The 16,626-nt window shown below is 35.7% G+C and overlaps 1 protein-coding gene across 1 annotated transcript in view; it reads right to left on the minus strand.

Moving 5' to 3' along the window:
* LOC111045603 (zinc finger protein 729) overlaps nt 1-16,626 on the minus strand; it is a gene marked incomplete at its 3' end in the record, with an annotated part of 40,574 nt that overhangs the window by 13,020 nt on the left and 10,928 nt on the right. The window contains 5 exon segments of the mRNA XM_039429358.1: nt 5,584-6,576; nt 6,840-6,985; nt 7,323-7,396; nt 7,474-10,659; nt 12,590-12,647. Coding sequence (XP_039285292.1) covers nt 5,584-6,576; nt 6,840-6,985; nt 7,323-7,396; nt 7,474-10,659; nt 12,590-12,647 — 4,457 coding nt within the window.

The raw sequence follows: 16,626 nt of genomic DNA on the forward strand, positions 1-16,626 counted from the left end.
CATGGCATGCAATTTATATTATAATCCACTCAACAGCTGATTTATGATGAATAATTACTTATACTTTTATACTTACAGAAACACTAATTTTATGTTCTGTCTCTCCTTGATGAACAAACTATAGTGTTGCTTACTAATATGAGCATAATTCAAAGAAAAAATATAACATTGTAACTATTCAGAGAAGATAAGATCATAGAGAAACGATAGAATATGAGCATAGAGAAACGATAGCATAAGTAGATATCTACCAGCTGTGCAGCTGGTAGTCTCTCAAATTGTGCCGTTCATACACTCTCACCCCAACAAAACAGTAAAAATTGACAATAATCGACAGTAATCGGCTTGAGATAACAGTAAAAGTTGCGACATAAACGCCCCATACCATGGGATCACCACACTTTGACATTAAACACCACAAAAATTACTTATTTAACTTTCTCTCCAAATCAAACCGGCCAACCTAATCAATTCAACAATATTAAAATTCATTCACATACCTGTCTTAGTAACAGATTGGTGAACTGTGACTGCCCGATAATAGCGAGTGCTACAAAATAAATTCCTTGGCATAATTCTTGACCGCCATCTTAGATGGGAATACAGATAAATAGCTTATGTCAAAGATTGAGGTATCTAATTTTTAAATTTCACAATATTGGTATGCTAAAGAATAAAGATATTTCTCGTCTAGTTTATTTTGCTTATGCCCAATCAGTACTGCAATATGGTATAATAGCCTGGGAGGAGCCAGAAACATCCATCTCAATAATTATTCACCATACAAAAATTTTTAATCAAATCAAATTACTTCCAAACAAGACGTTACCCCAGCAGTGATCTTTTCAATGAGTTCGAAGTATTAACTGTCAGACAATTATATACAAAGAGTCTCTTCTCTTATATATAATAAAAAACAAAAATAACTTCAGACTTCGAGAGACTATGTATGATTTGAGACCATCTAGCATTACTTTTCATAATGATCGTACAGTGTTGGACGTGTGCTGTAGGCAGTTTGTCTTTGTAGCTAAAGGACTACTGAATCATATACCTTTTGGATTGTCATTTCAGATTAAACAGTAGAACTAGGCATGAATTGGATAAATGTATGTAGCATTCAAGCTCAATGAAAAACTATTTTGATACAAGTAAAATTCATTTACTATAGATCCTATACTTTCTGTATTGATCAAAGATTTTCTCCTTCCAAAGTTATAATAGGTAACCTTAGAAAAAACAATATCAAACTTTTTTGTAACTATTGAATAATGTATTCTTTTGTAGTGAATACCTTTCCTCTTATTTTCAATGTTTTTTGAACTGATTCATGATTAAACTACGTGATTTTCCATTTCTTTTATATTGTATATAAATTTCAATTGCTAAGCATAGTGGATACTGTTTACATAAATTATGCTATGATTATCATTTTTATAATCATGAGTGTGCTGCTGTCAATATTTGTAATTTATATTTGTACATTTCTATTTTCACGAATTATTGCAATTAACTTTAACTTCTGATATTTAATATTAATTTCTTTCATTTTATAGAGTAGTTTTTCAACATCCTGTTTCCCTCGATATTGTTATTATTATTTATAGGACTTCATCCTGCGCTCAGGTTAAACCTTGGCAGGGATTTTTTCTTCTCAATGTGTCTTGTAAATTGTCATATAAGGATTAGGTTAGACAAGTTTGTGAAAGTGTTGTATTTTATACTGTAAATTTTGTTTTTGAAGAATAAATGATTTTTTTTTTATTTTGATATCTACTACGCTAATGTTTCTTTATGATAAGATACAGTACATTGGTTTATTCCAAGAAAACTACTTTTAGGACAGCAATCTGTTGCACGCTATTAATATAAACGATACAGAGCATTTATCTGAATAATTTAGTAACAATTAAAATTATCTACACATATTATTAATAATAATAGTAATAGGTATTGAAAAATAAGTACAGTATAATTTTTTTCAACTGACTATAATTGCTTCCACAATTAATAACATTATGAAAAATAACTGAATTACATATTCCATGCAATTAGTAACTACCGTATTAGTAGTATCAAGTAACTAAATAATTATACAATGAAAAATAATTTCTAAAAAAAATAGTATTCATAGTGTAAAAATAAGAAAACATTTGCACAGAATAAATAGGTAATGAAAAGTATTTACAAACAATATTAAGCTGCGTTACACCAAAGTTATAACAAAATGTTTATTTTTCCGTCCTTATAGATCTGATTCTATTAGATTGAACATAACTTTCATACACATGATGAACATAAGTGTTTGTCAAGTTCCGTTCAATCTAATAGAATCTATAAGGACTGAAAATAAACATGTTGATAATAACATTGGTGTGAACGCAGCTTAAGCTTATTACTAATGTAATAAGAAGTGAACATTTTATTCTAATAATAGAGCACAATAGTACTGCAAAATGAGAAAAAACATTTCAGAAAGTAGGCTACTTAGAGAGAAGTTATTTCCAAGGCTTTTCCAATATCATTTGCAATATTATAATGAATAAACAAATTCTAATTACAAAAATATAGAAAACAATCTTATAATATCATGTAGCCTAATTAAATCTAATAACGACAAACATGAGCCTTTTATGTAAGAGACTCTTGTGGAATTCTAGTATTGTAAAAATATATGTTCAACATTATTTTCTCCTAGCCTCTACCAGCAAAGTGATATAACCTGTGCAATTTCATTATCTCAATTTAGTATATACCTTAACCTTCCGACAGTCGCGCTGTTGTAAAAAGTACAACAGTGTCAGTTTTTTTCTCTGCACAAAACTTTTAAATGGGGAGGTGTCAGTGAATGAGTCACCTATGCATTCCAAAACTTTCCCCGCATCACTCCACTGAGTTGCACTATCAACCGAGCAATGGTTCAGTCTTTAGGTGCCATTTAGTTGCGACAGTGCATAAGATAGGGAAAGACTGTATACAGGGACTGTAAACGAACCAATAACACAGAATTGATGGCTTTGCTTGATGTACCTTATTGGGCTATGAAATGATAATCACCAAATTTCATAGGCGTAAAATAATCCAAGAAGATAGAAAAAGTAAATAAACAATTAATTTCAACTGAGTTGTGGTCGATGTTGTAGAAACGTTCCATGATGAAATAAAAACACATAGATGTTGTCAGTTTTCTACACTTTAATTTGGTACACGACCATGGTTTCGTGACCACACAGGTCACATTGGTCAGCTTGAAAATGTGACCTGTGTGGTCACGAAACCATGGTCGTGTACCAAATTAAAGTGTAGAAACTGACAACATCTATGTGTTTTTATTTCAAACAATTAATTAATATGTTTTTAAAAAATACAACACGCGACTGCTTGTGTGATTGAGTAGGGCGCGACAACCGGAAGGTTAATCTAGTTCATTTAGTATCTTGATTCAATACGATACTGACTATTATAGTAGCTATTGCAATCAATTATTCAAACAAAATTAATAAATTCTAGTTTGGTTTTCACTTACATTGGAGCCGACTTCATCCGTCCGAACAATTCTCTTTAGTATAACAATCTTATATCACGTAACCTAATCTAATAACGACAAACAGAGACTGATGGAGTAGAGGATAAGTGGATAAGGAATTTGTGGAATTCTAGTATTCAGAATATAGGAAATTAATTGTAGTTAGACAGACATGATATGAAGTCGGCTCCAAAGTAAGTACACCCTTGAAGATTCAACTGCACATGATTACATTAATTATTATAATACCAAGTACGTAATAAACTGCCCTAATACGGCACTTGCAATTATAAATACTCTAAAATAAATCTATAGATTGTGAATATTCAATTATAATATCAACTCTAAATTAAATATGTAATATACAATTATTAGAACTGCTGACTCCACAGAGCTCTTTCATATTATGTAAGAAAATTGATATAGAAGGGTACTATGTAATTATTTCTATTTTAATTGAATAATTCAAATACCCCTATTAGAATATTTAATGTAAGAAAATATTTCTGTCCTCAGGATTCAATTGTTTAAAATCTTCTATGAATAAATTATGAATTATCTTATGACTATAGTGGTTTTGCCCATGATTTAACCTGAATCCACTAAAGTGAGTTCACATAGTCTAACATTACTTGAGTGAGGTCCACGTTATAATGGCAGTATTTGATTAGCGTTGGTGTTGCTATCCTAGTCTATCATTCTACAAAACAGATAGACCTTTCTTCTCTAGCTCCGCAACGTTGCCAGGTCCTTTTTATAATAATGTAGAAATACATTCAATTAACAAAATGTTTAATCTGAATTATGAAAATTTATTAATTAATCATTGAAAAATATGATTTCTTGCTTAATAAAATAATTGATCATTTTAAACAAGAATGAACAGTTACGATGAGCTATCTTCTATAGAAGGCATTGACAAGACAGAGGATCGGCAACGTTGTTCTACTATCTTTCTCCACTGCCATTATAACGTTGACCTCACTATACGCCTACAGTGTGATCCACGTTATAATAGTAGTCTAGAAAGATAGGAGATCAACGTTGCCGGTTCCTCTGTCTTGTCAATGCCTTCTATAGACAGTAGCTGATACAGGTTTATTGATGTATTATTAACTGTTCATTCTCGATAAAAATAATCAATTATATTTTATTAAGAAAGAAACTATATTCGTCATTAATTTCATAATGAATTTCCATAATTAAGATTAAATATTTTGTGAATTAATCATTAATTGTACATTGTTGAAAGACGATCTGGCAACAGAGCAAAGCGAGAAAGAGATAGCGCTATCCGCGTTGTTGAATGATAGACAAGGATAGCAATACCAATGTTAATCTAACACTGCCATTATAACGTGGACCTCACTATAGGCCTAGTCTTTAGGCTCAACTCACACTTACACGACTCAGGTCGAGAAGAGACTCGACTCTAGTCGAGAGCACGTGTTTTCAAATGGTGACAGTCGCGGAGACTAGAGTCGACTGGTCTGAGTGTCACCATTTGGAAACACATGCTCTCGACTATAGTGCGGTCCACGTTATAATGAAAGTATTTGATCAACTTTGGTTTTGCTATCCTTGCCGGTGCATGGTTTTGCTATCATTCGACAAAGCCGGTGGTACTATCCTTTTCTAGGTCCACAACGATGCCAATTATGTTTTTGACAGTGTAGAAATATAATTAATTAATGCAGAGAATCGGCATTGCTATTCTATCTTTATCCACTGCCATTATAATGTGGCCTCACTATAGAGTCGAGTCTCTTCTCGACCTGAGTTGAGCCTTAAGGTGCGTACAGATTTACGCGCCGCGAACATGAGCAATTCACTTTTAATCAGCTGATGGCAAGCTTTTTATAACTGTATCTTACCGTTTCTGTAAAATACAGATATAGTCAGCTGATTAAAAGTGAATTGCTCATGTTCGCGGCGCGTATATCTGTACGCACCTTTACAGTTTATTACCAAACTGGATCATAGATTTAGCACACGTGAACACTGTCCGTATAGGGGTTACGTGGATGTTAAATTTCAGCTAGGGTCCATTCACATACTCGAAAACTGATTTCGGCGTCACATATCCATGCACCCGCTTGCGATGCCTCAACAAATTCGTCTTCTCTTTGAAGGTCATGTCACACTCGCCACACTTGACCATTCTGATCGGCAGATGAGAGCGCTCATGTCGAACCAAATTGTTTTTCAACGCGAACGTTTTGGGACACTGCGAACACATAAACGGTCGTTCGCTCGAATGCACCGCGCGTTCGTGGCGCAGCAGACAACCCTTTTCTGTGAACATACAGCTGCATTGCGAACACAGGTACGGTCTCACCCCTGAGTGTTTCTTCTCATGGGTTATCAGGGACGGTCTCGTCGCAAACTGTTTCCCACAGTAGGAACATTCGAACCGATCCGTACTTGAGTGTAATTTCTCGTGTCTTTGCATCACATCACGCCGTTTAAACGCCTTACCACAAACACCACATATGAATGGTTTCTCCTCTAAATGTTCACGCCTTTTATGTTCCAAGAGATGCTGCTTATCGGTGAACCTCATCCCACACGATCTACACTTGAACACTCGGTGCGTTTTCTGGTGTTCCTCCACCACTTCCATGCTGGCATCACTGAACGTACACACACGACACGAGTAGTTCTGCGTCGTGTGTCGTTCCACGGCCACCGTTTCGTTGTTACTGATCACGATCGCTTTATCAGGTTTCACCTCTCTCGCTTCCCTCCTGGTCGACACTTTATTGACGACAACACTGTCAACAACTGCCTCGCCCTCGTCACTGTCTTCTACAACCGGTTTGGGTTCGTGGCGTTTTATGTGGCGTCGGTGATTGCTGCGATCAGCGAACCGTTTCGGACACAATGTACAGGCATAGGGCCGTTCGCCCGTGTGACTGCTACGCACATGTCTCTCCATGCTCCTCTTGGACGCGAACACTTTGCCGCAATTGTAGTCACAGCGGAACGGGCGCTCCATGTTGTGCAGGGTCCTAATGTGTCGTTTCATGCCTCCTTTCTCAGCGAAAGCCCTGCCACAGATATCACAGACAAACGGCTTCTCACCGTTATGCTTTCGCTCGTGTTGGGCCAGGATCGACGGGCTTACGTACCATTTAAGGCAGATTTTACATTGGTACGGTCTCTCTCCAGTGTGTTTTCGTTCGTGTATCACTACGATTGCTTTGCATCCGTGATGTAACTGCATGAAGAGCATTTATGAAGCTTTTTACGCCGTTTTTTATAGCCATCTACGTAGATTTCCACTTTCACATTTTTACTGAGAGATTCTAACAAGCCGTCCATCTCATTCTCCTCATCTGTCAGTTGTCCAGCTTCATGCTTTACAACCAGCTCGTTTCCTTCCGATATTTTATCATCATCATCATCATCATTTTCCTGCTTTCCAGACCCTTTGTCAACATCGTCATCACTATTTTTCTGCTTTGCAAACCCTTCATCAAATAGTTGTTCCATAAACTTATCAACTTCATCATTTCCTTCTTCATCACAGCATTCATAATCTTCATCATCATTAGAATGCTCTTCCACATTAAAATCCATGTCTCTATCATCATCATCATCATTTGCTTCTCTATTTTCTTCTTCTTCATCTTGTCCTTTATGTTCTCCTCTTCCAATAATTATGACAGATTCTTTTCCTATAATCTCCTCTTCTTGTTCTACTTCTCTTCTTCTATTCTCTCTAGTTCTTATGTTCTCCGTCTTTAATGATCTCACTTTCTTTTTCTATTATCTCTTCTTCTTGTTGTTCTACTTTCTCTTCTTCTTCTTCTTCTTCTTCTTCTTCTTCTTCTTCTTCTTCTTCTATTCTCTCTAGTTCTTCATGTTCTCCGTCTTTAATGATCTCACTTTCTTTTTCTATTATCTCTTCTTCTTCTTCTTTTTCTATTCTCTCTAGTTCTTATGTTCTCCGTCTTTAATTATCTCACTTTCTTTTTCTATTATCTCTTCTTCTTCTTCTTCTATTCTCTCTAGTTCTTCATGTTCTCCGTCTATCTCACCTTCTTCTTCTATTTTCTCTCTTTCTTCAGTTCTTTCTTCCTCTTCATTATCCACGTTTTTGCGAGGATTAGAGCAATTACTCTTACCTGTGTCACCTGGAGACATACTATTAGTATTCACACAGTATTCACCCAGATTTCTAACCTTTGAATGATCGTCCTTCAGATGCTCATGAAGCAGCTTTTTGATGGTGAAACATTTTTTGCAAATGGCACACTGGTGCGGCTTGTAGCCGGGATGTGTCCTGCAATGATCGACCAACATATCCGCGCGAAAATAGGCCTTATCACACAGGCCACACTTGTAAGGCTTTTCGCGTGAGTGTGTGATCACATGTCTTCTAAGATGTGATTTGTGAGCAAACTGTTTTCCGCATGTTTTACACACGAACTTACTACATTCGTGGCCTTCTATAATCTGCAACCTGGTCAGATCCTTTTTGCACAGTTGACATTTGAACGTTGGTTCAGATTTTTCACTTTTCTGTTTCTTGGGCGTGGAGGATGTACTCTCATCTTTCTTATGATCCCCATCTCCTTCAGAATCTTCGGCACTATCAAAGACGTAATCTATATCATGGTCCTCATCATCAAACTCCTCCTCACTATAAACATCTTCTTCCCCATCTTGATATGTTTTTTCATCAACTTTAGTGAGTTTTTCTTTTCCGGAGTTTTCAGTGCTGGGCTTACTTTTGTATTTGGCACTGAGTTTTTCTTTCCCGGAGTTTTCATTGCTTCCTGGCTGTTTTGAACGGAGTTTCTCATCACTTTTCAACTGCTTACACTTAGTCAATCTAGCAAATTCCTTGACAGGTGAGGCACTAACATCAATATCATCATCATTCATAGATATATCAATATCAATATCATGAAGCTCAATATCAGGGTTACTTATAGTTTCCTCCTTAACCTGTACGCTATCCTCTCCATCAATAAGATCTGTACCACACATGCTCTCAACGAGCACCCGAAAGTGACTCAACTGATGACGCGCCAGAATACTCATATCACTAAACACTCGCTTACACGTGTTGCATTCGATTCGATTTTGACTCGAGTCCTTACAATTTTTTCTCTCTCCGTTTTTCGGAATTGACTGCGACAAACGATCTCCATTAGGTAACGGTTTGTCGGGCACAGAACTTGTATCAAATTCTTCATCAGGGAATGGGTTGTCGGCCACAGAACTTGTTTCAAATTCTTCTTCATCGGGGAACGGGTTGTCGGGCACAGAACCTGTTTCAAATTCGTCATCATCTGTTACAACAGGGTGTAATTTGTCAGTATCTCTTACAAAAGGGTGTAGTTTTTCATGCAGCAACAGAAACTCCATATCAGAGTATGATTTGCCACAAGTTTTACATTTGTAGTGTTCATCTCTCTCATGGTCAACCAGTTGGGCTAGGGTGTTGAACTCTTCAAAACATGATATACATTTGAACAGTTCCTCGATTTCTGGTACAAGCTTGACATCATCAGAATGTTGCAGTTCCAATTCGTTGCTAGTTGATTCAGCTGTATCTCCACCTCTTTCCTTACGCACATCTCTAACGTTACTTACAACTTGATTCCTTACTGGAGCATTTAACCGATTCAAAACACGCCCTCCTTGATTATTCACTTCTTTCCTGACTGGAACATTTGAAGGATTCAAAACACACCCACGTTGTTCGTTTAATTCCTTTCTGACTGGAACATTCACCTGATTCGAGACACGCCCACCTTGTTTGTGTTCGTAAGGATGGGTCGCATTGCATTTCCGCTCATGCCTCACACAATAACTGTTTTCCGAGTACGGTTTGCCGCAATATTTACACGCGAACGGCTTCTCCCCGGTGTGAATCCTCTGGTGACGGTCCCGGCTAGTTTTGCCAGTAAACGATCGATCGCAGTAGGCGCACTCGTACGGCTTGTACCCGGTGTGGATCCGTTCATGCACTCGCAGAAGCGAACTAGTTGCGAATCGTTTCTGGCACAACTCACACTGGTGCGGCTTTTCACCCGTGTGCAGTCTCTGGTGGACTTTCATGCTGTCCAGCTTGTAGAAACCCTTATCACAAACCGGGCACTTGTACTCGACACCCGTGTGATAACCGTAGTGAATGATCAGCTGCACACGTTTCCTGAATCGCGAGCCGCACACGACGCACGCAAACCGCTTGCAAAAGTTGACCAACAAGTGTTCCTCTAGATCTTCCCTACTACGCGAACTGAAATCACACTTTCTACATGCATACACTCCCTCAACTGCGGGTGCAATTTTCTTACAATCGCTTGTCTTGTTGTGTTGAACGATATCCTCTCTTTCGGACGAGCGGAAGTTACAGTGCCTACAACAGTGTGAGTTTATCTTGACATATTCTATATGTTTGGCTATCAAAGCTTGTTCATCTTCTCCCGCTGTTTGTCTCTTCTCTCTGCTTTCTATTGCAACCTCTTCTCTATGACAAGACCTCTCATGCTTTACCAGTTGTATCCTCAATTTGAACTTTTTCCGACACGTACTACACTCAAATCTTTCACCGCAACCTGTTTTCTCTGGATCTTTTCCTAAACCTAAATCCACTTCTTCTCCTTTACCCTCTCCTTCTACTACCCCCACCACCACTTCTACGTCGAGAGCACCAACATCGACAAATTCTACAACACCGTCTTTGTCTTTATCGTGCTCCAAGTTTGGCACAAATAATTCGATGACAGAAGTTCTTTTGCAAATAGGTATATGTCTGTTTAAACTGTTTAATGACTGGTAGCGTTTGCCGCAAAGTGTGCACTTGAAATATTGTCTGGTGGATAAGCCTTTTTTACCGGCGACCGTTTCGAGGTCATCGCGACTGTTTTCGGCCGCCAATTTTTGACGGGTATCTTCACCGACATGAACTGTTTCCCAATGAATTTTTAAAGCGATTTTCCTGGATGCACTGAAATCACAGTTTCTACATTTGAATACTTGACCGGCGTGACGTGTTGTGGTTTCATCACTGGCGCTGTGATCCTCCTCTTCTTTGTCGTCAACTTCGAGAAAATTTGTTGATTCTACATCGTCGTTGTCCTCTTCAAGGTTGTCTCCAAGCTTCTCTTTTAAAACTGAAATAGTGAAAAAAGAGTTTAATCAACAAAAATCAAAATATTCTTCTGAAACTTGATAGGGGAATTCACGAGCTCAAGATGACCAAGTAATAATAATAATATCGAGTGACCTGGCTGGCTCAGGTCTGGTGTCAGAGTTTTCAGGTCGCAACTGATCAATTTCAGGGCCTCTGACATTTATTTTTATTCATTTCTTGTACAAAATACTACAATCATAATATAATTATGACATTAAAGGATAAAATAGGCTGAGCCTGTACTATTTCTCTCCAAAAATTTTGATAAAAAGTTAATGTTATCCAAAGGTTATGGTTATGATATCACATATGACATGACCTAACGACTGCTTTTTAGGCAGCCGGGACCGACGGTTTAACGGGTCTATCCGAAAAAACGAGTAAAGTAGAGTCATGGTAGAAACTAGTTTTTAGTAGAGTAGAGTGGGATACTCTCTTACTTTTTTCATTCAATACTTTTTCTCACTTCCTGTCTAATCATTGTGTCTCTCCTTGGCTCTACTCACACTTAAGCGACTCAGGTCGAGAAGAGACTCGACTCTAGTCGAGAGCATGTGTTTCCAAATGGTGACACTCAGACCAGTCGATTCTAGTCTCCGCGACTGTCACTATTTGAAAACACATGCTCTCGACTAGAGTCGAGTCTCTTCTCGACCTGAGTCGCGTAAGTGTGAGTTGAGCCTTACTCTACTAGTGAAAACCAGGCTTAACGGTAATTTTTCCAAAGTTGGTTCGATTATTAACCTTCCGTCAGTCGCGCTTTTGTAAAAAGTACAACAGTGTCAGTGTTTTAGCTGCAAAAAACTATTGAATGGGGTGGTGTCAGTGAATGAGTCACCTATGCATTCGAAAACTTTCCCCCCATCACTTCACTGAGTTGCAGTATCAACCGAGCAATGGTTCAGTCTTTAGGTGCCATTTAGTCGCGACAGTGCATAAGATAGGGAAAGACTGTATACGGCGACTGTAAACGAACCAATAACGCAGAATTGATGGCTTTGCTTGATGTACCTTATTTGGCTATGAAATGATAATCATCCAAATGTTCATAGGCGTAAAATAATCCAAGAAGATGGAAAAAGTAATTATACAGTTAATTAATATGTTTTGACAATAAACAGAGTATATAACACTTGGAAAATTGGATGTTGTACAAAATACAACACGCGACTGCTCGTGTGATTGAGAAGGGCGCGACTACCGGAAGGTTAAATCCGTTTAGTAAATGTATGATTGCATTCATCATAATGTGTTTCAACTGAGTGAGATTATGGTTTAGACCAGAATTTGTGTTCAACGTTATTGGAGAAAGCGACATTTAGCCCGGTTGCATAAAAGGCAGTAAAATGTTATGAGAAATTTCACGAGGACCAAACAGAGAAGGCTTTTTCGAAAAAGGTTTCTCGTGAAATGAATCACGATTAAAATTCAAGAGGATTTGTGGAACCGGCACTTAGTCGTGTTACTTGCTGACTTGAATTAGCTGCTATATTTTTTTGTAATGCACGACTAAATATTGACATAGAGAAACAATAGCGTAAGTAGATATCCCATGGTAAAGGGCGTTTATGTCGCAACTTTTAATGTTATCTCAAGCCGATAGTCCATATTATTTCCCGAGAAGCTTTATGACGATGGTAGTCTCTCATATTGTGCCGTTCATACACTCTCACCCCAACAAAACAGTAAAAATCGACAATAATCGATAGTAATCAGCATGAGATAACAGTAAAAGTTACGACATAAACGTCCTATACCATGGGATATCTACTTACACTATTGTTTCTCTATGGTATTGACTGTAGTATTCCAGGATAAATCGTAGTTGACTTCAGTCAAAATACAAAAAGTTTATTTATTTAATAATTAACAAACATCAAAAATGAAAAACTTTATTATATAAAACTGACCTTCTTCCTTTGTAGTTTTCCTATTCTTGTTTCCGGCTGGAATGCGGGAGCCAATGGCCTGGAAATTTGAAAAAAATTGAAAAACTCAAAATCTAGAAACTAACATTGAAATAATAAGTTTTTGTGACTATTGTGACATTCTACTTGACCAATGCTTTTTAATGATCATGTATAGAGAATCTTATAATTTATGTGACGTGCTATATTTTTGTAAACTCCTGTTATTCTATTTATTTATTTTCTGTATTCTTCAATACCTGTTGACATGGCCAGTTGTAAAGTGTTTTGGCTTAATAAAATTAAATAATGTGATTTACAGGCCTTTTTATTTTTTGACAATGAAGAAAAGATTCAACGAAGGAAAGTTTCAACCAATCACATGGATGTAAGCAAATGAGATCATATTAAGGGCCGTTTGCACAGTGTAAGTTTAAGCTAAAGCTTAAACCAAATCTGGATTTTTTTTTGGTTTAAACCAAAATTCCATTTGCACAGTATCAGTTTAAACTCTGTATTGAGTTTAAACTCTGGGAAAGTTTAAACCTCCAAGGCAGGAGGTTTAAACCAAATATTTTGGATTAACTTGACATCTGTAAAGATTTGATGAGAAAACAGCTAATGGGCGATGTAAGTGTGACGTAAGCCGTTGCTACGACGCCATCTTAGTCTCTAAACAAACCGTTGCTAAGGAGAGAGAGCATGTTATTCAAATGGGACTAAAACATCACCTTACATTTACGAGTATATCAATGAAATAATAGATTTCTAAGAGTTGAGAATATTTTTTTCAAGTTCTACACATTCAAATCATCAATTTCCAGTATTTATTCAGATCGAATAAATTTTTTTGGGACAGCCAAAGCAGAAAGTCTCAGGAAGTAGTGCATATTAGGCCTACTATGTATGTAGGCTGCTATGGTAAGCCTTGTTGAAGAGAAAGTTAAAGTGCCACATGAATTCTTACATAAAATTTGTAATTATCATTTTGTTTTCAATATAAGTTTACTTTCACAGCATATGCTGGAAGTTTTAGTCTGCTGTTTCACATTAGAAATGTTTACTTGAAAATACGGTATATACAGTCTGATTTCGATGACAAATGAAAATGGTTTGAAGCAAACGAACATTTTCTTTGTTCCTGACTGTAAACATTACAGTGAAAAGGCAGGCTACATACCAATTTTTTAGATTTCCTGAAAATCCCAAGTCTAGCTCGTCTCTATAAGTTCTGTACTACATTTTTAGGTTATGTTATTGTTGATAAAAATCAAATTATCTAGAATAACTACATTAGTGGAATTATTAATACAATAATTCAAATACAATTATGTTTACAGGGAATGTAGCACATAAATACATAATTATTTGCTTTACTTTACATGTTCACTTACCCCTTTTAAATTCTTGTAAACATCATCACCGTTTAGTTAGAATGTAGGAAGTATACAACATGATTAGTGGTCACAGCATCTCCATCTTTTTACTGTGTTGAGTTCATTCAATATCTTACTATTTCACGTAAATTGAAAACAATTATATACTTCAGAAAACCTCAACACCAAACTTATAAGTAAGTACCTGAGCTAAACCAAAACACCTAACCTATATATTTAAGCTTTAGTCTACTCTAACAGTTACACTAAACAATAGGAAAACAGAATATATTCATATGAATTTTTAAATTATACAACTTTATAACAATCTAATGAAATTCTAGGTAATAATTCATAGGTATCATTCATGTTCATTGTCATTATTATTTTATTCCCATTATTTTCAGTTTATAATATCTCATGTGTGTACGCTAAGCGAATTCCCTATTTTATTTTCAACTGTGAGATATGCTCCTGTTTGCAGACAAAGTTCACTCTTTAGCAAACAGTATTGTATTCTTTGACTGTACACTAAGCATTTTTGTTGAATTCAATATTTGATTATTGTTATTCTGTAATGTACTTGTCATAGAATAAAGATTTATTTAATTCAAATTGCACTTCAACTTTCTCTACAGGTAGGTTTTCCATAGCAGACTACAGACATGGTACTATAAGCTCTACTTCGTGAGACTTTCTGCTTTGGCTGTCCCAAAAAAATTTATTCGATCTGAATAAATACTGGAAATGATTATTTGAGGTGTAGAACTTGAAAAAAATATTCTCAACTCTTAGAAATTCTATTATTTCATTGATATACTCGTAAATGTAAGGTGATGTTTTAGTCCCATTTGAATAACATGCTCTCTCACCATAGCAACGGTTTGTTTAGAAACCAAAATGGCGGCGTAGCAACGGCTTACGTCATCACTTACATCGCCTATAGTAATTATTTTTCGACTTGCCGAGGACTAGAAAATGAGAGCCGGAAAACATTTTTGTCCATGGTGAGAACGTTATTTTTCGCCACACAGAAAAATAAACTATAAATATATATAATATATATATATATATTATATATATATATATATAATATATATATATATAGATATGAGAATAATTGTCTATTATAAGCACTTCCGAAAGCAAAAGTGGAAGTTCATAGCTCTAGCAAATCTGAGGTAATCTGAATATCAAGAAATTGTCCAAGTATCTTTTATTCTGATTTGTCTAAATAACCTAAAAGATTATGTTCAATTATGTAAGTGGTTGAGTTTATACTTTTTATTCTTCCAAATGACAATAAGATGATATTATTATAAATGTTTTAATTATTGAATGATAAACACAAATAATGAAAAGTTTTTGATCAGCTGTTTTAGCACACTTGAAATTTGGCCAATCTGAATGTCAACGGAAGTTTAGGTTAGAAGTTCTATCCTACTCTGAAAATCGAATTATTTGAATAGTTTATAATATATATCTTATCTATATTTTATTCATCCAAATAAAATGATAGTATATTATTGCAGAATACTTTATTGAATTCTAGAAGCATAAAATGATTCCGTTTATACAACATGTTCCGTGATAAACGCAGTACTAGGAGGTTTGAGGTTAGATTCTATTATACTCTGAAAATTGAATTTGAATAGTTTATAATATCTCATTTGTATTTCATTCATCCAAATAAAATGATAGTATCTTATTGCAAAAACTTTATTCAATTCTAGAAGCATAAACTGATTCCGTTTCATAAACTATTTTGTAAGCACGTTCACATCAAATCAGAATCAGCTGACTTCAAGGTTATTTTACAGCCCTAGGGCCGTAAAAATTTTACCGGCCTGGCCAGAAAACAATCTCTTTCGGCCTCCATATTACGCACGTAAACCAGCTCATTACATCCAAGTGGGGCGAAAAAATAATTATAATGGAGGAATTGATAGAAGTTTTCAATGCGATTGATAAAGATGACTGCGATGAAATTTTGAAACTGAGAAAAATTGGTCAAAAAATAAATAGTTAAAATTTCTGGGATGATGAGAATTTTTTCAACGGTTTTGCTTGAGTAAAGCAACTGTCAATTTAGTATTTGATTGAATAAACCACTTGATAGAAATAAAGACAATTTTTAACAGTGGTTTTTGATTAGAAAACATATTTTTAATAACACATAACTGAGATATTTTTCTTTCGAGAGACCGTAGTTGATTCAAGCGTAACAAAATAACTTTTTTATCTTACATTCGAAAATATATTTTTTGGTGCCAACTAAACATAAGTTTTTAATGAATTTCTTGATCTTATTTGTTTCTTATTACCGAACAGCTTACAGCTCTGTGGATTTTGAACAAGAAAATAGTAGCTACAAAGCCTCAATTTACTGATGGTTTGTAAACAAATAACAAATTTCCTGTAAAAATCAGCCTTCCTGATATTATAAACAATGACATTCTATTACCAACTTAACGCTAAACTAGTTTAACTTAAACTGGATTAGTAAATGCACTGAGAAAACCGATTCAAGTTTAAACTTTCAGATTAACTTAAACTCGATTAACTTAATCGAGTTTAGCAATCTATACTGTGCAAACGGCCCTAAGTGTATGACTAAGGGAAAGAATGCGTGAGGAAGGCCAAGACTCGAGTACATAGAAAAAT

This window comes from Nilaparvata lugens, chromosome 5, assembly GCF_014356525.2.
Source record: "Nilaparvata lugens isolate BPH chromosome 5, ASM1435652v1, whole genome shotgun sequence".
Taxonomy (NCBI): domain Eukaryota; kingdom Metazoa; phylum Arthropoda; class Insecta; order Hemiptera; family Delphacidae; genus Nilaparvata; species Nilaparvata lugens.